General features: G+C 35.7%; 1 protein-coding gene across 1 annotated transcript in view; it reads left to right on the forward strand.

Moving 5' to 3' along the window:
• Nucleotides 1–27,643, forward strand: part of HDAC9 (histone deacetylase 9) — a 907,594-nt gene that overhangs the window by 737,081 nt on the left and 142,870 nt on the right. Inside the window, exons 20-21 of the mRNA XM_030932454.1 lie at nt 26,529–26,584; nt 26,831–26,918. Of these exons, the coding sequence (XP_030788314.1) occupies nt 26,529–26,584; nt 26,831–26,918 (144 nt within the window). The remainder of the gene's footprint in view (nt 1–26,528; nt 26,585–26,830; nt 26,919–27,643) is intronic.

The following is a 27,643-nucleotide window of genomic DNA, read 5'->3' on the forward strand; positions in this document are numbered from 1 at the left end:
TGGTTTTTAAAATGTCTTATTTTCATTATCTCCTTTTTTGAGCCATTAGTGTATTAAAGGTGTGTTTTTAAATTTCCAAAAGCGTGATTGTTTTAGTCACATTTTTCATTATTGACTCAATTTGAATATAAGATATTCATAAAATTTGGTCTGTATCGTGTTAGTTCTTGGAAGTTTATGAGACCCACTTTATTGACTAGTGTTCTTGCTATTTGTAAAATGTTCTTTGTGTGCTTAAATAGAATCTGTATCCACATATTATTGAGTGTAATGTTTTATATATCAGTTAGCACAAGCTTATCAATTATTTTGTTAAAATAGTCCATATTTGGCTGAAGAATTTTTGCAGGATTCTATAATGGCTATTTAAAAATGTGGTGTTAAAGTTTCCAAATATCATGATAGAATTTTTATTTATCTTGTATTTGTAAAAGAATAATATCACTGATGAGGTATTATTGTACTGTTTTAACCATCAGTATTTCTCTATACTTGCTCACTATTTACCATTTTTCTTATCACCATTTATCATTATATCTGAAATCTCTGTTCTAGGATTGTTTTCTTTCTTCCAGGACATTTTTAAGGATTTTCCTTATTGACAGTTTCTCAGTTTTTATTTATCTATGATGTCCTTTACCCTGATTCTTGAAAGACAGTTTTGCTAAGTACACAGTTCAAAGTTGACAGTTTCTCTCAGCACTTTAAATATCCTCTATGCTTTTCTGGCTTCCAATTTTGATGAGGAAAAATCAGCTGATAGTCTGATGATCATTTCTTGTAGATTTTCTATTTTTTTTTTATCTTGGATTTCTTTTAATGTCTTCTTTTTGGCTTTGTTATACTTTATCTTGCTTACCATGTATTTTTAGTAGATTTTACTGAGTCAAGTTGTTGAAAATATCTACATATTAGGAAAATCAAAATTTAATGCTGCCAGTCAATGATATTTTGTGATACGTCCCTTGCAATAGACTGCAAGCAACCTTGCTGATTTCAATAATAATGATTAATTTATTTTTAAAAAATGATTCAAGTACCTATCATACGCCAGAAACTACTATAAATACTGAAAATACTATGGTGATCCGGATAGGGAAATTAGGTTCCTAATGAAGAACAATGATAAAGAGATAAACAAATAGAATATGATACAAGTTCATGTGAAAATGTGTTATGGATAAAAGTAAAGGATGAAAGAGAGCTAGAGGAAGACTGAGCAAGAAGGCTAACTCTGTTAGCTTATCAGAAAGGCTTTACTGATAATGAAAGATTTGTGCTGAGTGAAGTAAAGGAAGAATTATGTAGACATGTGGGGAAAGAATATTCCACACAGGAAGAAAAGCAAATACAGAAGCTCTCTCATAGGGTGGTGCAAATAAGTAGGTCTTGACATGTTTAAGAAACTTCAAGACCTGAGTGTCTGAAAGTGAGTGATCTGCAGAAGATGAGGTTAGAGAGATAGTCAAGAGCTACATGATGGGATGCATGTGCATGTCCACACTCACACATACACACAAACACGCTGTGGTGCATACACACATGTATGCATATGTAAATAATATTAAAACTGAAGGGTCTATTTCTAATAGTTAGGGCATAAGGATAGCGATGGTGGTAAGTGCTGATTGTGAAGAAGGAAAACTGCATTGCATTTCATATACATTTTGCCATACATTTGGCCTTTCTTAAAATGTTATATTGCTGTCTACCCTAAAATGGCTCAACAAATAAGGTATGCATTGAAATACTTGTGTTGACTCCAATAATGACCAAGTCCTAAACTGCAGACAACGGATATTTACCGTGTATACTATATACTGCTTCAGTGAATTCCTTTAAACAGTCAAATAAGACTGCAATTATCTTACCTAATCCAATTCATATTACAAAAGACTAGAGAGCATAGATGTGATTGATGGAAGATCCTTTTCTTTTCTTTTTTATTGAGACATGGTCTCACTCTGTCACCCAGGCTGGGGTGCAGTGGCATAATCTCTGCTCACTGCAACCTCTGCTTCCCAGGCTCGAGTGATTCTCCAGATCTCAGCCTCCTGAGTAGCTGGAACTACAGGCGCCCACCACCACGCCTGGCTAATTTTTTGTATTTTTTGAAGAGATGGTGTTTTGCCATGTTGCCCAGGCTGGTCTTGAACTCCTATGCTCAAAAAGATCTGCCAACCTCGGCCTCCCGAAGTGCTAGGATTACAGGCATGAGCCGCTGCGCCTGACCCAATGGAGGATTCCTAAAAGGAATTTAAGTATTCTGACTATCCTGCTCAGTTCCCTTCCTAAGCTTTGATCCCACTTAAACTAAATGTGCGAGAGAAGGGGAAGGAGAGTAAGGAAATCACGCATGTCCACAAGCAGGAGGAGTAATTTTTAGTCTTTAACTTGATGCATGTTGAGCTTAGGAATTTGTAGGTTCACTTTAGACTGTTACCAGAGTGGGATGGGACGTTCACTAGAAGGCCTGACATATGTGTCAGGAGTTTGAGAGCTTGTGTAAAGATAGAGGAATACTCAGGCTTGTCACCTGGAGAAGAGATAAGTGGAGAGCTGGCTGAACGTGCCCATGTGGGTAGGTCCAAGAGAGAGAAGTGAGCAGCTGCACAGATGCAAAACCTCTTGGTGGAGCAAGGATTTTTCTCCCTGCAGGCCAGTGGACACTGGACAGAAGCCAATTTTAATAATTGTGAAAGGATTTCACCAACAATGGTCGCCTGTGAGGGAAAAGCCACCAGTAGAACGAGACTGGAGACATGTGAAAGAGCTGATGAAGGCCTGCAAGGTCAGCCAGCGAGTGCATGACCCACCTCAGTGAACTTAGCAGATACAGGTCACTGACAGTGGACCTTAGGGTGTTCCCATTCATAAGGAGCAGCATTTGGATGTTTGCTGTGACTGAAGGCCTTTGAAAAACCCAGAGAGATCACCAACTTCCACTGCTAATCCAAAGTCTTTATGATTTTTCCTTCTTCCCAGTCTCCGGAGCTGTAGGATCTGGAAAGCAGGCAGGAAGGAAGTGGAGTAAGAAGGAAAAAATATATATTATAAATTATATAGCCTCCCCTCCCCAACACACACAGATGTACACATCACATTTGCCCACTGCTGGTCCCTGATCCTGTGGGTCAGCTGAGGAGTGGGGGAAACCTCAAATAAAATGTGACATTAAAGTTTTCAATGAGGCTGAACTGGACTTTTTAATATCTAAAGATGAGATTATTTCTATAGTAAAAGTGACCTGAAAAGCTGTGGAATACATTAGATAAAAATTAAAGAAAGACGAGGGCTTGGAGAAAAATAATCCTGCTTCCATTTCACCCCATTCAATATATCAGTGTATTATTAACTTTCTATTGCTGCTGTAACAAATTACCCCAAATTTAGTGGCTTAAAGCAATGAAAATTTATGCTTTTCAGTCCTGGAAGTCTTTTGACAGGACTCAATGGGCCAAATCAAGATGTCAGCAGGACTACATTCCTTCCTTATTCAGGGGTTGGCAGAATTCCTTTCCTTGTGGTTTTAAGAGTTAGGTCTCCATTTTCTTGCTAGCTGTCAGCTGCAGGCCGCCCTTAGCTCCTAGAGGACTCTCCCAATTCTTTGTACCTCTACATCTCAGAGCCAACAAAATGGTATGGAATCCTTCCCATGTCGTCATTTTTCTAACCCTTTCTGTCATTATGTCTCTCTGTGACCACGGTTGGAAAAGGTTCTGTGCTTCTAAGGATGCATGTAATTATGATATTAGCTGTGCTCTTAGATGGTCTTCATTATATGGAGATACATTTCTTGTATACCTAATTTGTTGGGAAATTTTATCATGAAGGGATGCTGAATTTTGTCAAATGCTTTTTCTGCATCTATTGAGAGGATCATATGATTTTATCCTTCATTCTGCTACTGTAGGATTTGCATATGTTTATTGATTTGCATATGTTGAAACAACCTTGCAACTTAGGGATAAATCCCACTTTATCATGATGTGCTTTGAATTTGGTTTGCCAGTATTTTGATTTTTACATCCATGTTCATCAGGGATATTGGCCTGTAGTTTTCTTTTTTTGCAGTGTCCGGTCTGGTTTTCGTATCAGAGTAATGCTTGCCTTATAAAATTAGTTAGAAATGCTCCCTTCTTTTTAATTTTTGAAAGGGTTTGAGAAGTATTAGCATTGATTCTTTAAATGTTTGTTAGAATTTACCAATGAAACTTTTTGGTCCTGGGTTTTACTTTGTTGGGAATTTTTTAATTTTTGATTCAATCTCCTTGCTATTGGTTTGTTCAGATTTTCTGTTTCTTCATGATTCAGCCTCAGCAGGCTATCTGGGGCTAGGAATTTTTCTGTGTCTGTAGGTTATCCAATTTGTTAGCATATAATTTTTCAGAGTCTCTTATGATTCTTTTTATTTCTGTGGTATAAGTTGTTAAGTCTCCTTGTTCAATTCTGATTTTATTTGAGTCTGGTTTCTTTTTTCATTAGTTGATCTAGTCAAAGGATTGTCCATTTCATTCATCTTATCAGAAACCAACTGTTTTGTTGACCTTTTCTAATTTTTAATGTTTTTATTTCATTTCTTTCTGCTGTAATCTTTATTATTTCCTTCTTTCTGCTAACTTTGAACTGAGTTTACTCTTCTCTTTTTAGTTCTTTATAAAGGTTTGTTGTTTATTTGAGATCTTTCTTTTTTGGTACTATAGGCATTTATTACTATAAACTTCTCTCCTAGAACTGCTTTTGCTGCATCCTTTGTTTTGGTATATTGTGTGTTCATTTTCATTTAGATTAATTTTTTATTTCTGATTGTTTTCTTATTTGACCCATTGGTTTCCCAGAAATATGTTGCTTAATTTTCACATATTTGTGAATTTTCCAGTTTTCCTCTGGTTATTGATTCCTAGTTTCATACTACTGTGGTCAGGAAAGATAGTTGGTGTGATTTCAGTCTTCATAAATCTGTTAAGACTTGTTTTGTGACCTAATGTGTAATCTGCCCTGGAGAATGTTCTGTGTGCACTTAAGGAGAATGTGTATTCTGCTGCTGCTAGATGGAATGTTCTGCATCTGTCTTTTATGTCCGTTTGATCTGTAGTGTTTTTCAAGTCCACTGTTTTATTATTGATTCTTTCTTTTTTTGTGGATTATCTATTCTGTAAGATCAGCAACAAGATAATCTTGCTACTTCTTGAGATCATGTTTGGAGATTCTAGCAGGGAAGTACAACTACTTGTGTATCCTTGATCGAAGAATGGTACTCCTCTATTGAGGAACGTCATCCTCTTCAACTAAGTGCTTAGCTTCAGGAGAAAAGCATGTGAAGCAGTGAAAGAGGAAGGGGATCTCTGCATAGCCAGTGATCTGCCAAATCAACCCTGGTGATCAATGAATTGACAGATGTTGTAGTCAGATTGCTTTCACATGCCAATCTTTCTATTTCTATCTAACATTGTACTGGAAGCCTAGTTAGAGAAATTAGAGAAGAAAAAGAAGTGAAGGCATCCAAATTAGAAAGAAAGTAGTAAAATTGTCTCGGTTTGAAGATGACATGGTTTTATGTATAGAATACCCTAAAGACTCAACCAAAATACTGTTACAACTATAAACTCAGGAAAGTTATAGGATATAAATCACCATACAAAAATCAGCAGTGTTTCAATATTCTAACGATGAACTGTCCAAAAAAAATCAAAAATTAAACCAAGGAGATAAAAACTTTGCATACTGAAAACTATAAAACATTGATGAGAGAAATTTTGAAAGACTTTAATAAATGGAACAATATCCCATGTTCATGGACTGGAAGAATTAACATTGTTAAAATATACAAGGTAATCTATGGATTCAATTAAATCACTATCAAAATTTCAATGACATTTTTCACAGAAAGAGAAAATATATCCTAAAATTCATATGGTACCAAAAAAGATCCTGAATAGCCAAAGCAATATTAACCAAAAACAAAACAAAACAAAACACAAAACAACAACAACAAAAACAAAGATGGAGACATCACACTTCTTGATTTCAAATTCTGCATCAGAGCTATAGTAATCAAAACAGTATGATACTGGCATAAAAATGAACATATAGACCAATGGAATAGAATAGAGAGCCCAGCAATAAAATCCACCTAAATATGGTCAGCTAATCTTCAATAAGGGCATCAAGAATACAAAATGGGGAAAGGATAATCTCTTCAACAAATGAATCGGGAAAACTGGATATCCACATGGAATAATATAATATTGGACCCTCACTTTGTACTATAGACCAAATTTAACTCAAAATCTATTAAAATCCTAAACATAAGACATTAAACTATAAAACTACTTGAGAAAAACTTAGGGAAACTCTCCATAACAGCTTCTTGGCAATGAATTTTTGGTTATAACACAAAAAGCACAGGCAACAAAATCAAAAGTTGACAAATGGGAATATATTAAACTAAAAAGCTTCTGCATAGCAAAGAAAACAATCGACAAAATTAAAAGGCAACCTATGTAATGGGAGAAAACACTTACAAACCATATATATGATAAGAGGTTAATATCCACAATATATAAGAAATTCATACAACTCAATGGCAAAAACAAAAACAAAATAACCTGATGAAAAGGCATGCAAAGAACTTGAATAAACATTTCTTAAAGAAGACATACAGACATATATCTGGCCAGATAAAAGAAGGCATATATCTGGTCAACAGACACATGAAGAGATACTCAACATCACTCATTATCAGGGAAATGTAAATGGAAATGAAAATGATGTACCTCACACCTGTTAGGATGGCTGTAATTAAAAACAAAACACAAGTGTTAGCAAAAATGTGGAGAAAAGGGAACCATGGTACACTGTTAATGGGGGAACGTAAATTGGAAATTTATCATTTTGGAAAACAGTATGGAATTTCCACAAAAACATTAAAAATAGAACTGCCGTTATGATCCAGAATCCATTTTCTGAATATTCATACAGAGGAATTGAAATCAGGATCTTCAAGTGTCACCTGCCCTCTCATGCTCATTGAAGCATTACTCACAATAGCTAAGATATGGAAAAAACCTAAATGTGCATTAGCAGTTGAGCTTACAAATGAAATACAGCATATACACACAATGGAATATTATTCGGCCTTTAAAAGGAAGGAAATTTTGCCATTTTCAACAACGTGGATGGTCCTGGAAGACAATATGCTAAGTGAAATAATCCAGACACTTACATGTGGGTTCTGAAATAGTTGAGCCCACAGAAACAGGAGGTTGCCAGAAACTTCAGGGAGAAGGAAATGGAGAGGTTATGGAATTTAAAAAACAACAATAACAAAAAACAAAGAAAGGGAAACACAAGATTTTATTGAGCTCATGTGCATAATTCAGAGTAGTATTCCCATCTCAATGTCTTTAATCTCTATCACATCTGCAAAGTCTTTTTTGCTATTTAAGGTAACATTCACAGATTCTGAGAATTAGTATGTGGACAGCTTTGGGGAACTATTCTACCTACCACAACCAGTTACCCAAGATTCAAGGTAGAGTTCTTCTTTAATATTCTCACTGTATATAGCTATAAGCAGTTTAGCAATCCATTGATATTTTTCAGAAATCAATGATATTTATGTTTAAATTAAGGTTTAATGTATATTGAATAGAACACACAGATTTTCAAAGGCATAATGTCTTTTGACAAATGTCTATAGCTGGCTAACACCACAAATTATAAAATATTTAAATCATCCCAGAAAGTTCCTTCATGTCCCTGGTAGTAGACCTAGATCATTGGCAAACACTGATCTAGTTTTTTCCATCATAATCTATTTGTTCCTATTATAGAACGTTATATAAATGGCAGTATAGAGTATGTGGTCTTTTCTTTGTGACTTCTTTCACTTAACAAAATGTTTATGTGATACATCCATGCTCTTGCATGTATTGGGAGTTTGTTAACTTTTATTGCTGAGTGGTATTGTATGAACACAAACCAATTTGTTGATTCATTCTCGTTTTGGGCTATGATGAAAAAAACCACTATAAAGAAACTTTTCTAAATCTGTTTTTGGACATATCTTTTTATTTCCTATGGGTAAATGCCTAGCAGAGAAATCAATGTTACAGCTTAACTGTATGTGTATTTTATAAGAATATGAGAAACTATTTTCCAAAGTAATTACCACTTTATTTGTGGAATCTGTAATGTCAGCTCTCTTATTCCTGAGAGTGGTAATTTGTGTCTGCATTTTTTTTTTTTTTTTTTTGCCTTATCAGTCTGGCTAGAGGTTTATCAATTTTATCGATCTTCTACCAGCCTTTACTTTTGTTAATATTCATGACTTTTTTCTGTTTCCTATTTCACTGTCTTCATCATTATTATTTCTCTTTTTTCTACAGGCAGTATGTTTTATTTGCTCTTATTTTTGTAGTTTTCAAAGTGGAAGCTGAGGTCATAGATTTCAGATTTTTCTTCATTTCCAGTACAGCATTTATTGATATAAATTTCCCTCTAAATACAGCTTTATCTACATTCTGTAAATTTTGCTATGTTATATTTTCATTTTCACTTGTCTGATTTTCTCTTTGAGTTTTTTATGACATGTGAGTTATTTAAAAGTGTATTATTTAGTGTCTAATTACTTGGGTATCTTTTCAGGTATCTGTCTTTAATTGATATGTAATTTAATTCCACTGAGGGCAGAAAACATTCTTTGTATGGTTTTAATTCTTTTACGTTTATTGATATCTATAATGGTATAATTTTTTATCTCTTCCTACAACTTGTATTACTTTATTGTATATTTACTTTTATGCATACGTAGATTCTCACATTTAATTATTATTAATTTTCTTAAAAAGTTGAAAAATTTTAAACAAGTTTAAATGTTGGTATATGTTTATATGTGTTTGTGTTGTGTGTTTGTGGGTGTGTGTGTGTGAGAGAGAGAGAAGGAGAGAGTAAAGGAAAGAAAGGGAGAGGGACAGGGAGAGCGAGAAAGAGAGACAGAATATGTGCATAGTCATCCCTTGATATTCACAGGGGACTGGTTTTAGAACCCCCCCTTAAATAGCTCAAATCCCTTACATAAAATGTTGTAATATATACATGTAACTTATGCAATCCTCCGTATACTTTGTCATCTCTATTTATAATACTTAATATAATGTAAATGTCAGGTAGTTGCTATGCTGTCTTTTTTATTTGTACTTTTAAGTGTTATATTGTTGCTTTTTTATTTTTTCCAAATCTATTTTACCTGCGTTGATAAAATCCACAGATACAGAACCCATGGATACAAGGGTCAACAGTATATGTATAAAATAAAGATAATTTATGGAATGTCTTTTATATTTGCTCACATATTTAACCTTTCTAGTGTTCTGTATTCATTTGAGTCGATCCAGGTTTCCATCTGGCATCATTTCCTTTCAATCTGAACTATTTCCTTCAACATTCCTTGCACCACTGTTCTACCAGCAACAAATTCTCTCATCTTTTGTTTATAAGAAAATATTTTTATTTTCCTTTAATCTTTGGTTAATATTATCATTTGATATATAAAACTATACTGACTGTTGTTTCATACTCTAAAGATACATTTTCAATGTCTTTTTTTTTTTATTTTGTCTTCCCTTTTTTTTGAAAAATTTTCTCTGGTTCTTTTTAAGATTCTTTATATAGCTTAATGACTAGGTAGATTTTCTTTTTTTTTCTGCTTGAAGTAAGGATTGAGCTTAATGTATGGCTTCCTGTTTTTAATAACAATTGGAGAACTTTTCGCTAATATTTCTTCAAATACACTTTTCTGCCCCATTTTTTATATCCTCTGTTTCTGAGGGTCCTATTACATGTTTATTTCATCACTTCGGTATGTCCCACTGGACATTGAGGGCTCTGTTCATTTTCTTGAGTCTCATTTTCTTCTTTGTACTTTTGTTTTTCTTGCCTTATCTTTAAATTATTTGTCCTTGACCTCTGTTATGTTCAACCTGCTGCTAATATCATCAAAAAAGTTTTCATTTCACACATTGTACTATTTACTTCTAAGATTCCCATTGAGTTCTTTTTTACACCTTCCAGTTCTCTTTTGAAATTTATTTGTCACTTCACCATTATATTCATCTTTTCCTATAGACTATTTGACATACTTGTAATTATTTTCAGATTTTTATCTGATAATTCTGAGTCATTTGTGAGTCTGTTTCTATTATCTTATTTTTCACTTGATTCTGAGTCTTTTTTTTCTGCTTCTTTGCCTATCTTGTAATATTTGATCATATTCTAGGAATTGTGTTAAAGAAAAAGAAACAGTGGAGGCTTAAATGAGCTTGTTTCTTTGGAGTTTAATTCTTTTAAAAGTTTCTTCGTGAAGATATTCAATTATTTAAAGGAAAACATGCTTCTCTGGGGCTTCTTTGGTTATTTATTATTACTTTGGCAGACTGAAGGTTTTGCACATCCTTCTTCTTGCTGGTCGGGTGTGGATCTCCAAAACAGATTCATATTTGAGAAGGTGTTGAAGTTCTTTCTTGTTTCCAATTTTATGGTCATACTCACAAAGGACAAAGTCAAGTGATGACAACAGGGGCACATTGATTTATTTATCTATTTATTTCTTCAACTTAAATGGAGGAAAGGATAAATATGTTACTAAATACTTTCTGCACATCCACTGCTGAATAGCTACCTAAATATCTGGGAAAGGGATAAATCTTGGCAGTTATACATTTACTTTGTAGGAAACTGACTTGTTTTCAACCTCCTTGCCTCCTGTTGTACCAGTGCTCCAACTCTCTCTGAAAACTTAGGTTAGCCAAATTATGAACTGACTTACAACTCTGAAAAGTTTCAAACAAATAAACACTTAAAAACTTTTGGGTGAAATAAAAGGTGAGTCTCCCTATTTACTAAGATTTTTTGATCAGGTACCAAGACCTGTCAGTTAGTTGTCTGGCCTATGGTGTTCCCATACCACAGTCCATTTCTTTCTAGGATTTTAGTCCTACTGTCTGCATTTCTGAAGACTAAAATTTCAGTTTCTCTTTTGTAGTTTTAACTGCCTGCTTTATGGTAATTGGATCTGCCTATTTCCAGCCTCTTCATCTGGCTCTTGGCTTCAGACTGTCAGGATTTCATTACTTATATATGCTTTAGCTTATACTGACTAAAAATTGCTACATCTTTCTTCAGACTCTACATCACTCCCCACTCTAAACCTTGCCGAGCTTTTCCCAGTACCTGACACCTACTTTGCACTTTTAAACAAAGTCCTGATGATATTTTAAAAATAACATAGATGGGAAAGAATGCTTCCTGAAATAAATTATAGTCTTTAACATTTACTTCCAAGGTTTTCTACTGCTATATTTTTACCTGAATATTTAAAACATAGAACAAATAAATAATGTAAAATGAAAAATATCTTCCAAATAATTTATGTTTGTTTTTATCTTTGATAATAATAAATTTGATATCCGCTAGTTTATGTATATTGCAGAAGGTTCCTTGCTTTTTTGTTTCAATCTCTGCAAAAGACATTTTTTGGCTTTTTTGATACTAGTGTTCCAATTGTACATATCATACACACTTGGAGAACATTAGTATTTTTCACCTCTGTAATTTTATATGGCAGTAAATTTCATTCACATGTGCATGCTCACCCCCACCAACCCCAACTTGCTATAAAATGAAAAGGCTGGTCAACTGCTTTGATATTCTTTATATATAATGCTATTATGTACCTAATGCCACATAATTTAATTTCTTTGGTCAAAATTTGTATTGAATTGCCTTAATTTTTACTAAATTGATCAAATTTACTTGTTGGTAGCTATTCTTCTAGTGTATAGCCATGGAAAATTAGAGTTTAATGCAGGAAGAACATTTATAATTAGAATAATATAGTCAAAACTAAAATCATCTATCCAAAGAACCTAGACATTTTGATAATAGTTATACAATATACATTGCAATTAATCTTCAAATTTTTGAAATTTTATAAATCTAATTGAAACTGTTTATATGTTACAAATGATGGTGAAAATATTAGTACTACTGTTGATTGAAGGAACATCTATTGTAATAAAATATGAGTATAAGACAAAGAGATATTACTATGGGGCACTCATTGGTACAGTCTTTATAGCCCATTATAATCTTTTCTCAAGCCATGATCATTACTATTATTGTGTGCTATGATCTTCAAAAAGGCTATGAACATCTGTCTTAAAAAACAGTTAGTGTCTTAAAAACAAAAGCAAATCTTCTTCTTCCCTAATTTCTGGTTTTTTTTTTTTTTTTTGAAGTTGTGCATACTGGGGCCATATTTATATGACGAAAAATATCTGATTTTGTTTTTTAATCAATGTGATCCAAAAATCAGTCATGTTTCAAAAAATTTGGCCAATTGAATTGTTGGGCCTTATGTCAAATAAAACCACTGCGTGATAAACTAAACAAATTGCTTTCAATGGGTTATTATTGCCTTACCAAGACCACATCCTGATGATTTCCCCCCTCACAACAAGACCTTCTTCATAGTGGATCCATTGTTATCATTTTCATAAAAGGCTCAACTTAAATTACATTTAATAGAAGCGTTATCATCAGATGCCCTGTCTCCTTCCTACCAGAAGCCTGGTTTTTCACAAATGCATTTAGTCCTATCTGTAGCTCTAGTTTTGCCAGGCTGAAAGCCGTAGGCCTGATGGGCTGGAGATGCCAGGCCCTTAAGAACTGTTTTCCAGTGCTGTCAATAAACTCCCTCCTTCCAGATTCTTTACAGAGGAGGGCTGGCAGCTGTGCATAGGCTTTGGGATCCACCATCCAGTTACATTTCTAATGCTGAGCTCTTGTTTTCCTGGCTCCCTTGAGCTGGCTCAAAGAAACAAAATGGTATTCCCATATGTCCCTTATTGTTTTCTTGGCAAATATCCCTACTCCCCTTAATCTCCCAGATTCCAGCATGAGAGACAAATTTTCTTTGTGAAAATTCCCTCCCGCAGAGGCTGCAGATTAATAGCACTGATTCTAAAGCAAACTGTCTTTACTGTCTTTTTATAAGGTCTTTTTAAAGGCTGAAGTTAGCTGGGTTTAGGGGCTATATTAGCATATTCCGAAATATTATGCATATGGTAAACCATAGCAATACAATACAAAGGCAATACAAATAACTGAGCTTGATTTACTAATTTGAATGTTAATACCAATGGTTCAGATATGAAGAGATGCCTAGTGACTGAGTGATCCTCTTTCCCTTTCTCATAAAGATTTATGTGTTAAGGCAAACCAACTATCTACAATCTTTAGTAGACATATTCATTTATTTTTACTTCTAAATAAAGCTTAATTCCAATAAATTGAAGTTAGGAAGGAAGCATTCTACTTTCACATTATTGTTGCCATAATATAAATCATGTGAACCTATTTTTCATCACAGAGATTAGTGTAGCTAAAGAGGAAGACTTTAGAACTTTAGACTTTAGAACACATCAAGGATCCACAGTTACTATTGAACAGGAACTTTGAATGTGAGCTAGTATAGGCATATTGAATAAATGATGAACTGTATCATATTCATACTGGTTAATTTGAGATTGCCAGTTATTTAACAGGATATTAACATTATAGCTATACCTGAGCCATTTCTGAAAAGAGGAATCTGAGCCAATTGTTACATACTCTCTTATAAGGTCAACAAAACCAGGGGAGGTGATGCAGGAGGAAAGACTTCATTTTCTCTCTCTGCTCCTAAATTGGTTTCTGGTCATCTAAATCCCCCAGTCCATTACCAGAGAGTGAGAGCAAGGGAAGGCAGTATTCATTCATTCCATTTTCATGCATGATCTTACTCAACAATTTTTAACATCTCAGTGACATCAACAAAGACACTGTTTAATTTCCACTGAACAATGTTCAGTTTCTTTAGATTAAAAAAATGGAATCTCATATCACTATGTTAAGTGTAACCAACACCATTTTGGATGGGGAAGCAGTCACATATAAATGACCTGTCAGAGGTATTCCACAAGGACCTAAGGAATGTTGATTGTATTTTTTGGGGCCCTATTCAACTTTACCTGAATAAAAGGGGGAAAATCCTTATAAATAAACTACTTAATATACCTAGGTGAGCAGTATTATTTATATTGTAAAGCCTGTCACAACAAATATCCTTACACACTCACTCCCCCTAAACAAAAACAACCAAAAAAACCCAAAGAGGGTTCAACCAATAACACAAATGCTTGAAGCAGTGATTTTCCAAAACAAAATTTGAGTGTAATAGGAGAACATTTGGATCTTTTTTTCAGTTAAACCTTTCAAAAGCATTATGTCCTGACCATGTTTCTGATTTCTTGACCTCTGTACAACTTAATATAAAAAAATCAGAAGTTTATTGCTGTGAATATTTTAAAATACATTAAACTAGCTAATGTATGCTTTATTTCATTACTCTTTTGTTCTGTCATCAGGTAAGAGACTTGTACACATGGCAAGTAAGATTATTGGGAGGTTAGAAGGGGCACTTGCTAGCAAACCTATTTTTGAGGGAGAAAAACTACTATCCCAGCATAGTCATAAAAACTGCAGATTCTGGCTGCTTTCAACAATTCTTTTGTAAAAGACCCAAATTGCCTATGCACAAGTATATTTAATAATTAGAGTTACCATTAAATAGTAAAGTGAATTAAATATCCTCATTCTTCTTAAAAAAAATCAAAAACTTCAACCTACATTTATGCAAAGCATGCTTCTTAAAGTCATTTTCAAAATTGATAATGCATCGATATGAATTTGGGTAGCTGAAATTTTGGCTTCCAGTGAAATAGTTCACACACATAAAACATTGCATACGAATTTTCAATTCAGCAAATGTATTGGAAGTAGTAATTCAACCATCACATCTTCACTTGGAAATATATGCTGTAGAATTTTTCCATACTGTGCTTGCTTTTGATCCATATTATTTTACTGAGCATTGATACTTTCAAACATTTAGAAGTACTTTAGTGCTGATACTTAGGCATTGGGAGGTAATTATTGAGCTCTAACTTACCAGTACACTCAAAGAGGAATTTTAAAAACAGAATCCCAATCAGCTGGTCTGATATGCTCAATTAGTTTTTGGATAGTAGGCAGTTACATTATACATAAAACATTTTTCTCTGTATGATTTTTCATTTTGTTATAGTCTCCTAAAATAGTTATATAAAAATTTAATATTTGATCAACTACTTCCAACAAAGAAACAATCATCTCATCTCTTGTCAGTTTATAAATGTTACACAGACTTACTATTCTCTGCACTGCAGCTATACCTTTACCAAGAATAAATACATAAAAATCAGTAAGTAGCTAGCAGGACTACTGGGTATTAAAGGTAGTATTAATTTAAGCTCTGCACTCATTGCTTAGTGTTTGTTAAAGTCTGAATCATCTTGACTTTTTTGTTCTGCATTCTGTATTTATTGGCTGATTTTGGTACACGATGTGTTCTTACTCTCATCAGTGGAGATTTGACCTTTATTTTTCATGATTTTGAAGCCTAAAGTACTCCATCTAGGTTGGAATTAGTAGCGGTTCTTACCATCCAAATACTATTTGGCTATGGGGGTGTTAGAGAAATGGAAATATACATTTCTGTTGCCCATGGGAAAATCTTAATGAATGCAACAAGTAAAATTATCATATAAATTTGCACTTTCTTATTTTCTGTACCCATCACTGCCATAGCAATAGACTTAGTTTATGTGAAATTAAAAAAAGAAAGAAAGAAGGAAAGAAAGAAAGAGAGAGAGAGGGAGGGAGGGAGGAAGGGAGGAAGGAAGGAAGGAAGGAAGGAAGGAAGGAAGGAAGGAAGGAAGGAAGGAAGGAAGGAAGGAAGAGAAAAAGAATGTTTAACCAGGCGCAATGGCTCATGCCTGTAATCCCAGCACTTTAGGAGACTGAGATGGGTGGATCGCTTGAAGTCAGGAGTTTAAGACCAGCCTGACCAACATGGCAAAACTCTGTCTCTACTAAAAATACAAAAATTTGCCAGGCTTTGTGGCATGCACCTGCAATCCCAGCTCCTCAGGTGGCTGAGGCAGGAGAATCACTTGAACCCAGGAGGCGGAGGTTGCAGGGAGCCGAGATCGTGCCACTGTACTCCAGCCTGGGTGACAGAGTGAGACTCCATCTAAAAATAATAATAATAATAATAAATAAATTTTAAAAACCAACAAAAAATAAATGTTTAAATTGGTTCCAGTGATTTGCTTACTGCCTGCGCTTTATTTGCCTAGGGAGGGTTTCACTATGTATATAAAGAACATAAAAATAAATCTGACATTTTGATAAATTTGCCCAGAAAATGTGAATTTCATCAGTTGTGAAAATAGACTAGTCTAAAATGATCAGATTCTTTTTCTTCAAATCCAGTTTTGCATATAAATGATTCCATAGATTTTCTTTCCTGGATACCACATGGCTATATTTGGCAATTAAATATTCTCTTGTACTTCCACATGTGGTCACAATGGAAAACATCATTTCTTCCCTTTAAACTAAGGAGAAACATCCATAACACCAATCTAAATAACAACAAGAGAGTAGGAATGTGAGTATTCAGTCCTTGAAACATCAATCGTCACTTTTGGTGACATTAAAATACTGCCAAAGTTCTATTATTAGTCATTTTCATGCCTGAAGGGAAAGTAAAACTTGAGAAGAAATGTTACAAATCAGTTCATTAAAATAAAATCTATATCACCATTAAGTTGACTGAAATCCACAAAAAAGTACTATAGGATATATTTGCTTAGATTCACTGCTTGGTCTTTGTAACTTAAAATATAAAGCAAAGAGTTTTTCCATGTTATTAAGTAGAAAAAAATCTAAACTGTATTGCATAATATGGCATTTGTGGGTTTTACTACAACAATCTAAGATGCTCATACGTTTAAAAAGGTTAAATATGAATATCATATTCACTTCAAAGTTTGAGAAACAGATTTGTTTTCATAAAATAAAAAACATTTTCTATTTTTACTGCCATTAAATGAGAAAATAAGAAATTAAGCCACTAAATTTTTTCTTGCATACATTTTCTGATAGTTATATTTTGTCAGACTGGTAGATTTTCAAGTTCTTTGAAAAACAGTAAATTAATTATTTTTAAAAACTTGTTGAGAAATACTTATTGAAGAGAGACATGTTCTTGAGCCAAGGAGAAACTTGGTTAAAGTATAATATACAACACATCTTTATGTCAGAAAAATACTACACAAATTCCCTGTCAGGAGACTCAGAATTCAGTGTGAAAAGCAGATACTGTAAGAATAGTAATCTTATTTTAAAACATTTTCACAGTTTCATCAAATCATTGATTCTATTCATTATAAAGCACAAAATATCTTATGTGTTTTAAGAAAGAAGGTGCTCCCAAGTCTAAACAGCAACCTTCTCCCAAAACCTGGGATGCAAAATCTGGGGCCCTTGAGAGAAGGAAAATTTTCCAGCAAAGGCCAGAGTAGAGGAATGGCCAGAGGGAGAGGAAAAGAGCCAGGGTAGTAGCTATTCATAGATCTATTTTATCATTCTTTACTGGCCACTGTATGTCAGGTACTATGTAAATCTAGCAGATAAAATGGTGAGCAAAAAGTAGATGCTTTGGGGAATGGGGAGGAGGACATTAATCTTATAATAAACATAATAACAACAAATGTATTAAATAATCACACCAAGAGGTGTATCATTACAAGTAGAGATGAGTTCTCAGAAATTGGGGTTGGCAGATCTCTAAGAGCATATTATAGAGTGTCTTAGTCCATTTGTACTGCTGTAACAAAATACCACAGATGCAGTAATGTGTAACAAGCAGAATGTATTTACCCACAGTTCTGGAGGCTGGGGTCAAGTCCAAGATAAAGGTGCCAGCAGATTTGATTGTCTTGTGAGGTCTTTCTCTGCTTCCAAAATGGCACCTGGTTGCTGTGGCCACCTGAGGGGAGTGACAGTGTGTCCTTATGGGGTGGAAGGCAAAAGGGCAAGCCCACCAAAGGCTTCATGAAGCCTATTTTATAATGGCCTTATCCTATTTATGATAGGAAATGCTCACATGACCTCATCACTGCTTAAAGGCCCTACCATTTAATAATATCATATTGACCCTTAAGTTTCAACATCTGAATTTTGGAGGGAACACATTGAAACCAGAACACAGAAGAACTTGATGGTGACTGATAGAGGCTCAGGAATGGTTTCTCTGGTGAAATGATGTTGGAGCTGAAATGTGTGGATAAGGAGGCATTATCCAGGCAAAGGGAGGGAGTGGGTAAGTGGAAGACATCCCACATAGAACTAGGAGCATAGGCAGAGCACTGTGGCAGAAGGAATGAAAAGGCCAGTGTGGCTGGGGTGGAGAAAGCAAGATGGATGGTGCTGCAAAATAAAACTGATGCAGTGGTAAAAGGAAAATCAGCTGTTTTTCTGTATATTCACAATTAACATAGAACACTTCAGACACCATATGTATGTGTTTTTTTCCTACAGCCAGCAATTCTCCAGCTATCTGCAGACACTGACTGGGTGTCCTACAGTTTAACTCAATTCTGACACTCTCTTCCTGTAGATAGAATCAGATCTCACAAGTTAAGGGCCCAGTCCCACCAGACTGTCCCCACTTCAGATGCCAGTTGCACGTCCAGGTTGTCATCTGTGCCTCTGCCCAGTTGGCTATAAATCACATGTTGTTACAACCCCCTCTTTGGGTCTGATTATGCTAAGATAACTTCCAGAACTCAGGAAATCAGTTTACCTACTAGATTACTGTTTTACTATGAAAGACACAACTCAGGAACAGCCAGATGGAAGAGATGCATGGGACAAGGTATGTAGGAGGGGCACAAAGCTTCCATTGCCTCTCCAAGTGTGCCACCCTTGCAGTTTCTCTACATGTTCACCAGCCTGGAAACTCTCTGAAACTTATCTTTTCATTGTTTATGGAGGTTCCATCACATGGACAAGATTGATCAAATTATTGGCCCTTGATAATCAACTCTACCTCCAGCCTCTCTCTCCTCCCCAGAGGTTAAGGTGTGAGGATAAATATTTCAATCTTCTAATTATGCTGTTGGTTCCTCTGGAAACCAGCCACCATCCTGAGGCTATCCAGGACTCCCCAGTCCCCAGTCATCTCATTAACATACAAAAAGACACCTTAAATTTCAAAGAGTCCAAGGGTTTTTTTTTTTTTTTTTTTTTTTTTTTTTTTTGAGACAGAGTCTTACTCTTGTCGCCCAGGCTGGGGTGCAATGGGGCAATCACGGCTCACTGCAACCTCCGCCTCCCAGGTTCAAGCGATTCTCCTGCCTCAGACTCCCAAGTAGCTGGGATTACAGGCACCTGCCACCACGCCTGGCTCATCTGTGTATTTTTAGTAGAGATGAGGTTTCACCATGTTGGCCAGGCTGGCCTTGAACTCTTGACCTCAGGAGATCTGCCTGCCTCAGCCTCCCAAATGGCTGGGATTACAGGTGTGAGCCACGGCACCCCGCCACATATTTCTTTTTTATATCATAGGTGAACAGAGACCAGATCAGGCAGTTGACTAGTTTTAAATGACTGTTCTTATGTGCCAGATTGTCTGGAATAGAATCCCAGCACTGTCACTTGCTAGATATGAACCTTAGGCAAGTTATTTCATCTTTCTGTGCCTCAGTTTCTTCATTTGTGAAATGGGGATAATAATATTATCTGCCTAACACAAGTTGTTAGGATTAAATGAGCAATAAAATATTAGATTTTATTTATCATATTATTTGTATTTTGTTATTTATTATATATCCTGCTATAATATTATGATATAATACTTGTATTTGTCATTTTGTTTTGTTTTTTTAAGACTTAATATGTTTTTTATTCTGATGGAAATAACCCAATAGAAGAAAACACAGGTTATCAGAGAGAGAGAGAGGAAAGCAGTGAGTGAGATGTCCTTGAATAGGTGAGAGGGACTAAGATTAAGTGCACATGTCAATTAATTGTTCTCACATAGGATCAAGGATGGTGGGGTGGGTGAGTAGAATTTCTGGTGGAAGAATGTAGACATTGTATTCGAACTGCTCTATTATCTAGTGAAATAAGAAGAAAAGTCATCACCAAAGGGTAAGGAATGAGCAGGGTAGGAGATTGGAAGAAAGAAAGGAAAGGAAGGTAGAAATGCTCACCTGAAAGGATAGGAGAGTTCATTGTTAAGGAATATAGTATGATTGCTGGGCATCACGTAATGTTTATTTAAGGTTTGTGATCATGAATTTAGGCAACAAGTCATTTGGCTTTTGGATACGCTTAAGTGCAGGAACAGAGCAGGTGTGACTTGTGTTTAATCAGGATGATAATTTTACCACGGAAGTATGTTGGAGGGAGAAAGGGACAAAGTGATTGAAAGTATGTCTGTGCCTCCCCAAAATTCATATGTTGAAGTTCTAATGTCCAGTGTGGCTGTATTTCAATACAGGCCTATGAGGCGATGATAAGGATCACATGCAGTCTTAAGGTCACCAGTCAGATAGGCTGGTACCCTTGTAAGAAGTGGAAGAGGCCAGGCATAGTGGCTCACACCTGTAATCTCAGCAATTAAGGAGGCTAAGGCAGGTGATCAGTTGAGCTCAGGAGTTTGAGACCAGCCTGGGCAACAGGGCAAAACCCCATCTTCACTAAAAATAGAAATTAACCAGGTGTGGTGGCGTGTGCTTGTAGCCCCAGCTGCTCTGGAGGCTGAGGTGGGAGGATGACTTTAGCCCAGGGGTTGAGACTGCAGTGAACTGATATGGCACCACTGCACTCCAGCCCAGTGACAGGGCAAGACCTTGTAAAGAAAAAAGAAAAAAAAAAGAAGAAGAAGAAAGAAGAAGAAGAAGACAGAGAAGAAGAGGATGGAGAAAAAGGAGAAGAAGAAGACGAAGAAGATGATGAGGAAGAAGAGGAAGAGGAAGAGGAAGAAGAAGGAGGAGGAGGAGAAGAAGAGGAGGAAGAGGAGGAAGAAGAGAGAGGAAGAGGAAGAAGAGAGAGGAAGAGGAGGAAGAAGAGAGAGGAAGAGGGAAGTAAGAAGAGAGGAAGAGAGGAGAAGAGATGAAGAAAGAGATGAAGAACTAGGAAGATGACGATATTACGAATAAGAGTACGATCAGTACTAGAGAGTAGAATACGGCATCCGTTAAGGAACAGGGGATACATTTGAGGGCTTGGAAGCCGTAAAGAAGACTGATAAGAAGAACTCCTATCCGACGCATCCGCACGCCGAATACGAATAATCGAATACGCCTACCCCTTCTTCAATCCGCCTCCTAAGCATAGAGCGCCGAACACTAATCATGAAAAGACGCAAGAAGAAGAAGAAGAAGAAGAAGAAGAAACACCAGAGCCTGCTTTGTGAGTGCTCAGACGTAAGGCACCTGAGGGTGGCAGAGGGAAGACGGCTGTCTGTAAGCCACAAAGAGAGCTCTCACCAGAGAACAAACCTTGCTGGAACTGATCTGGGACTTCCAGCATCCAGAACTGTGAGAGATGCATGTCTGTGTGTAAGCCACCTAACCTATGGTCATGAGTTATGGCAACCTGAGCAGAATACACCAAGGGAGTATACCGGCGGGAGAAAGAGACAAGATGACTAAGTGTATATGTGAGGAAGTAAATTTAATGATGGGTCTGAAGTTTAACCCAGACAAGAAGGAAAGCAAACATGGTGGTGGAGGTGATTGATGGATAAGCAAACATGAATAAGATGAATGGATTGGAAGTCCTAGTTCAGATGAAGCTATAACTGGAGTGATAGGATAGTAGGAGAGTAGGATGCTTGACACTGAAATCATGAAAGTGGTGTTGCTATTGGTAATGATAGGGTCTAGGAATATGACTGTAAACAAAAAACTAATGTATTGAAAGCAAAGAGTCAGATAACTCAGAAATCAGGATATTGAATGGATTGTCTGTGTGGATGTTGAATCACACAGTGAGAGCTCTCTTTGTGGCTTGCAGACAGCCATCTTCCATCTGCCACCCTCATGTGCCTTTCATCTAAGCACTCACAAAGTGAGCTCTGGTGTCTTATCCACTGTGTGGATGTTAGAATAATTACTGGAGGAGTAATTGAAAAAGGCAGGAATTCAAAAGGCAACATATTCAAGGAATGCATTCAGATATAACTGCATACATTTGAGTGATATTTAAAAATAAAATCAACAGGAATTTGTCATGAAATAAAAGGGGATGGAGAAAGGATAGGGAGAAGGTGCCATTAAAGACAACCCATTGGTCTCTGACTTGAACCACTGGATCAATCATGATACCATTTCTAAGTTAGAGAATGCTGGCAGAAGGTCAGAAGTTTGATCTTGGTATAGAGTTTTAAATGACTTTGATACATCCAAGTGATATTGAGTAGATGGACTAATATATATTGGGCTGGTTCCCAGAGAAGAGCCCATCTTGGACATAGAAATCTGTGAAGTATATGAGATGAGTGATGGCTGAATTCATAAGACTGGTGGCCTTGCCTAGGAGGTGTGGAAAAGCAGAGGAAAAGACAAAGACTTGGACTTGAGTAATTTCAGTATTTAAAAATGAGAAGACTTAGTATGAGCCTCCAATGGGGATTGATTAGGAAGGGAAAAGATAGAGGAAAACAGGAGAGCATGAAGTTACAGAAGCCAAGAAGAGTCTTGTGAAAAGGAAGATGCAGCCAATAGTTTTGAAAGTTTAGGGCCAGAAGACTGAGATGAAAAAAAATGACCTTGGATTTAGTAGCGTGACGGCCATTGGTAACTTTTGTAAGAACTTCTTTAGTGGACTAATGAGGTTGGAGGAGAAATTAGAGGTTGATAACTGAAGGAGACATGAGGAAAAGGAGAAAGTAGGACAGACCACCTTTTGAAGAATGTTGACTATTAAATGGAGAAGAAGAAAAGCGTGGGAGCCAGAGGGATTGATGGGATTGAGGACAAAGATTTTATATATATATATATATATAAATTATAAAAAACATATATTTGCACATAATTATAAAAATATATAATTATTAAAATTATATATATATAAAATCTTCACATACACATATATACATACATATAAACAAATACACACATATACACATACACACATAAATATACACACTTATATATTATATAGTTTATATTTATATAATGTATATAATATATATAATATACATTTTTAATAGCAGAAGCTTGAACCTATTTGAATCTCAATACAATGTCTATAATTTGGAGGGGAATTATACAAATGTAACATGTTAGTGCGAAAAGTTTTATAAGGGATGGTAGAAAAGCGGGAAGGTTGGGGTCCAAATTGCAGGCAGTGAGACAGATTTTAGAAGGACTAACACCTTCTCTAGTGTAACAGAGAATAAAGGAACCCGGACTGCATTAGGACGCAGAGTCAGGCATCTTACTGGGTTCTATCTTCTCTTTTTCTGAGTGATACAGTTCTTTTTTACAAGAAAGTATTGTGGGGATAGCTGCAGTGGACTTTATGTTCTCAAAGCAGCAGTGAAGAAACAAGGACACCAACTCTGCCTGCTGCTGCAGGCAGGTTTGTGAGGTGTGAGAGAGGAAACAGCTACCACTTGAGCAGATTGTGGGAGAAGCAACCTTTTGAGGTTTCAACTAAGGAAAGGGGGGCACTCAGAAAATATATGGAAAATGTAGAGGAGTTTGATATTCCTGAGAGCACAATGGAAGGTTTGGGTGGATCATGATGACTGAGAAAAAGTTTGTTGATTTTGGCGAGAAGAAGATCATTTTCAACCTAAGATTAAGCAGTTTCAGAAAGAGTTTAGCAGAATGATGGAGGTTCCCGCAAAGGATTACAAAGTGAAAAGCAGATACTTCGTTCAAGGAATTTAGCTGTAAATGAAAGAAGTGAAAGGAGGAAGACAGAATTCAAGTCTGGGTTTTTTTTTGTTTTTGTTTTTGTTTTTTTTTTATAATCCAGCTAATTACCTATGAGATTTCATTTCCATTTTGTTTCTTAACATGAACTCTAGGGTCAGATTGACTTTATTCCATAATACTAAAAACGTTTCTTCTTTGTTTTCATGCTTTAACCCCTGCCTAGGATGCCTTAAATTTCTTTTTTTCCTTTGTAAACACAACTTTTCTGGTAAGACCCATTAACGCCTCCCTCTCAATATTCCCTGTTATATATATTTTTTCACTATTAGATAATTCATTTTTTGTTTTAAAACGATTTGAAAGCTACATGAAATTTAGCCTGGTGCAGCAGTGCACACCTGTAATCCCTGCACTTTGGGAGTACAGGGTGGGTGGAATGCTTGAACCCAGGAGTTTGAGACAAGCCTGGGCAGCATAGCGAGACCTTGTCTCAAAAAAAAAACTATATATATAATATATATACATATATATAATTATAAATTAAAAATAAAATAACCCATATTAAACCTTCCTTCGTATGTATTATACTATGTATATTATTAATACTAACACTTCAAAAATTACCATTATAAAGTATTTTCGGTTCCACTAAGTATTTATAACAAAATGTTAACGACTATCTAATAGTCCATGGTATAAATGTACCATAAGTCATTAACCAATCACCTAACGTTAGCTCACTAAAGTAATTTGGTTTTCCCTATTATAAATAAGACACTATCTTTTACATAATTGCTTGTGTACATAGTTAATGGCACCCTTAAGGCAGAACTTTTTTAACTAGATGACTAAATCAGAAGATACATTTTTTTTTAAGGCTCTGGATATATAGAGGTGAATTATTTTCTAAAAAGGCTTTAATGAATTATCCTTCTACAAGCAGCATAGGAGCATTTAGCATACCCATTGCATTGTCAGCATAGAACATTTTCTAAAAATTTAATTTCTGGGGTAGAAAATGGCTTCTCTCTGGAGTTCTAAGCTATGTTCATTTAATTACTAATTAAGTTGAATTTTTAAATAGCCACTGGTTACTGGGTGTTTTCTTCTTTATGTTGTTATGTCATACCTTTAACCCATTAAACATATTTTTAATTGAATCACAAAATTTTAGTGTGGTTTATCTAATCATAATAGTTCTTTACATGCTAATTATATTGCCTTGTATTATACAATTGTTATTTTCATCCTAACTATTGGTTTCCCAGTGAACTATGTGCATCTGTCATAATCTTTACCAAATTCTCCATTCTCAGAAGTCCTGTAGCACTCTATAGTGCCAATCCACCATCTTAATATTTCAGTCTCTATTATCTTGTGTTTTTCATTGATAGTTTCTTTCATATTAATATATTACCATCAGAGAGATAGTAAGTGTCTTAAGAATAAGAACAGGGAATATGTTTATCACCCTTACTAGATTTCTAATTGATATTATGTTATATGATTCTAATTTGCTTCTGAGTTTATTATTTTATATATTCAACAAAATATATAGCAAATTAACTCATTGTGTGTTAATGACCATAACATTCTGGGAAAATGTGTGTGCGTTTAAAGACCTAGAGAATAGATTAGTTTTCTCAATATTTTTATATTTGCAGTGAAAGGTTTGAAAAAAAAAAGTACTTGGGGTACGTTGAAATTATTTCAAAAGTTTTAGGATTGTGTATAAAACAGCATTAACATGCTCTTTTGAGCATGTTACTTGAACCATAGTTAAGTGAAAGGTGGTGTGAACCATGTGATAAATGATTACTTCACGTCAAACAACCCAACTTTTCTGAGCATGCTGGTTTTGCAAGGATTTATAGTTCCCTGCCTTCATGCCGGAGTTACTTCAGCTTTCCGTGATGCATTCCAACTAATCTGGAGGTTAAGGCATTTCTTGATCATGGATAGATCTGCTTGCTTCTCAGCCCTGGAATTCTTTATAAAATTCCAGAACGCGGGCTAGAAATTGACTTGGGGAATCCAATAAAGTTGCAAATCTTGGCGGTCATCCAAGTTAAATTTATAGACTGGAAGAAATGTGGGCTTTCCATTGTTCTCTTTTTCACCTTTCTGGGATTTCTTTTGTGTCTATGTGAGTGTGTGAGTGTAAATTTATCATTTTACTGACATTGCAGTGTAAATAACCATCGAGGAGATCCAGTTAAAGAATTTTCACTTTGGATCTTCTCTGGTCTTTCCAAACTTTGACCCAAACCTGCACCAAGAGTGAATTTCTTCTCCCTCTGTAGGATGTTGATGTCATAAAATAAGAAGTTGTTCTTGAAAATGAATCATGCAAGTTTAACAGCTGACGTGCATGTTTGCCAGCTAGGTGCAACTCCCTGAATCCTGTCCTTCCCCTGACTCGGAGCCTTCTTTTTGGACATGATCTGAGAAAATGTGATCATATGTGTTGTTTCTCTTCATTCTGTGACTGGCAATGGGGGAACAAAAACAATCTCGGAAGCATATGAGACTTCAGTTTTGTGTGTGTGTGCCTGAGGCACTGTCGTGCCTGGAGATCCAAGCAATCCCTCTCCTCCCCTCTCCATTATATCTGACCATTGAAAACCTGTCTTGTTTTTACAGAATGGGTTTGCTGTTGTGAGGCCCCCTGGCCATCACGCTGAAGAATCCACAGCCATGTAAGTACCAGGGACTGTTGCCCATCTCCAAGCACCACGGTTCCTGGCGGTCACCTGCCCCGTGCATGTTTCTGAAGCCTTTAATTGTTAGCAGATGGACTGAAAAATCTTGCGAGGTACTCCCAGAAGCAGATTTATGGCTTCAGAGATCATATAGCATTTAAAAAAAAATGCTCTGAACATTATTTATAATGGTTTTCCTGGATGATTTGCTTTCTTATTTCTCTGTTCTTCTCTATTCCGCAGGGGGTTCTGCTTTTTTAATTCAGTTGCAATTACCGCCAAATACTTGAGAGACCAACTAAATATAAGCAAGATATTGATTGTAGATCTGGTATGTATTCCTGGCCAGAGCTGCATTTTCAGTGATTCTAGATAAAAGGGAGTGGATTTGTATTTCTCTGTTAGGGTTGTCTTGCTTTTAGCACTTGCAAACAACTGAAGGGTGTGTTTCCTTTGAATGTGGAAACTCATTAAACTCAGGATTGCAGTTCTGAAACCATAAACATTCACGTTTCACTTTCATGGTGTTAACTGCAATTTAATGAGAAGAAGGCGCAGATCAGGGCAACTTTTATGATCCTTAAATGAATTGATACTTCCACAGTTAAAATAACCCAACAGAACCTGAATTTACTTTTCCCTACAGAATATAGACTCAATAGTCAGATGTGCTGGAAAGAATGCTGTTGCTTTGGTAACCAATTGGCCACTTCCCCTGGTTAGCAATCACGTTGCTTGTTGTGCAACAGTGGTATTATTAAAACAAGTCCGCATGTCACTGTTACTGAAAAGATCTCCAATCTCAGATGCCAGTTTGGGATGATTCTCTAAAGGAACCCTGAGTGATTAAAAGTCAGAAGCATTAGATTAGTCTCTCATTTTAACATGATGAATTCTTACGCAATAAAATTATAATTTGTTTAACAAATGGTTTATTTAAAAGCAGATGACACTTGGCATATTGTCCACAGTATATTCATGAATAATGAGCTGGAGATCTGCCCCGTACAAAAAGGACCAACCCAGGAAAGGGCGAAAGAGAAGTGAATGGTGATT

Source organism: Rhinopithecus roxellana, chromosome 6 (genome assembly GCF_007565055.1).
Source record: "Rhinopithecus roxellana isolate Shanxi Qingling chromosome 6, ASM756505v1, whole genome shotgun sequence".
Taxonomy (NCBI): domain Eukaryota; kingdom Metazoa; phylum Chordata; class Mammalia; order Primates; family Cercopithecidae; genus Rhinopithecus; species Rhinopithecus roxellana.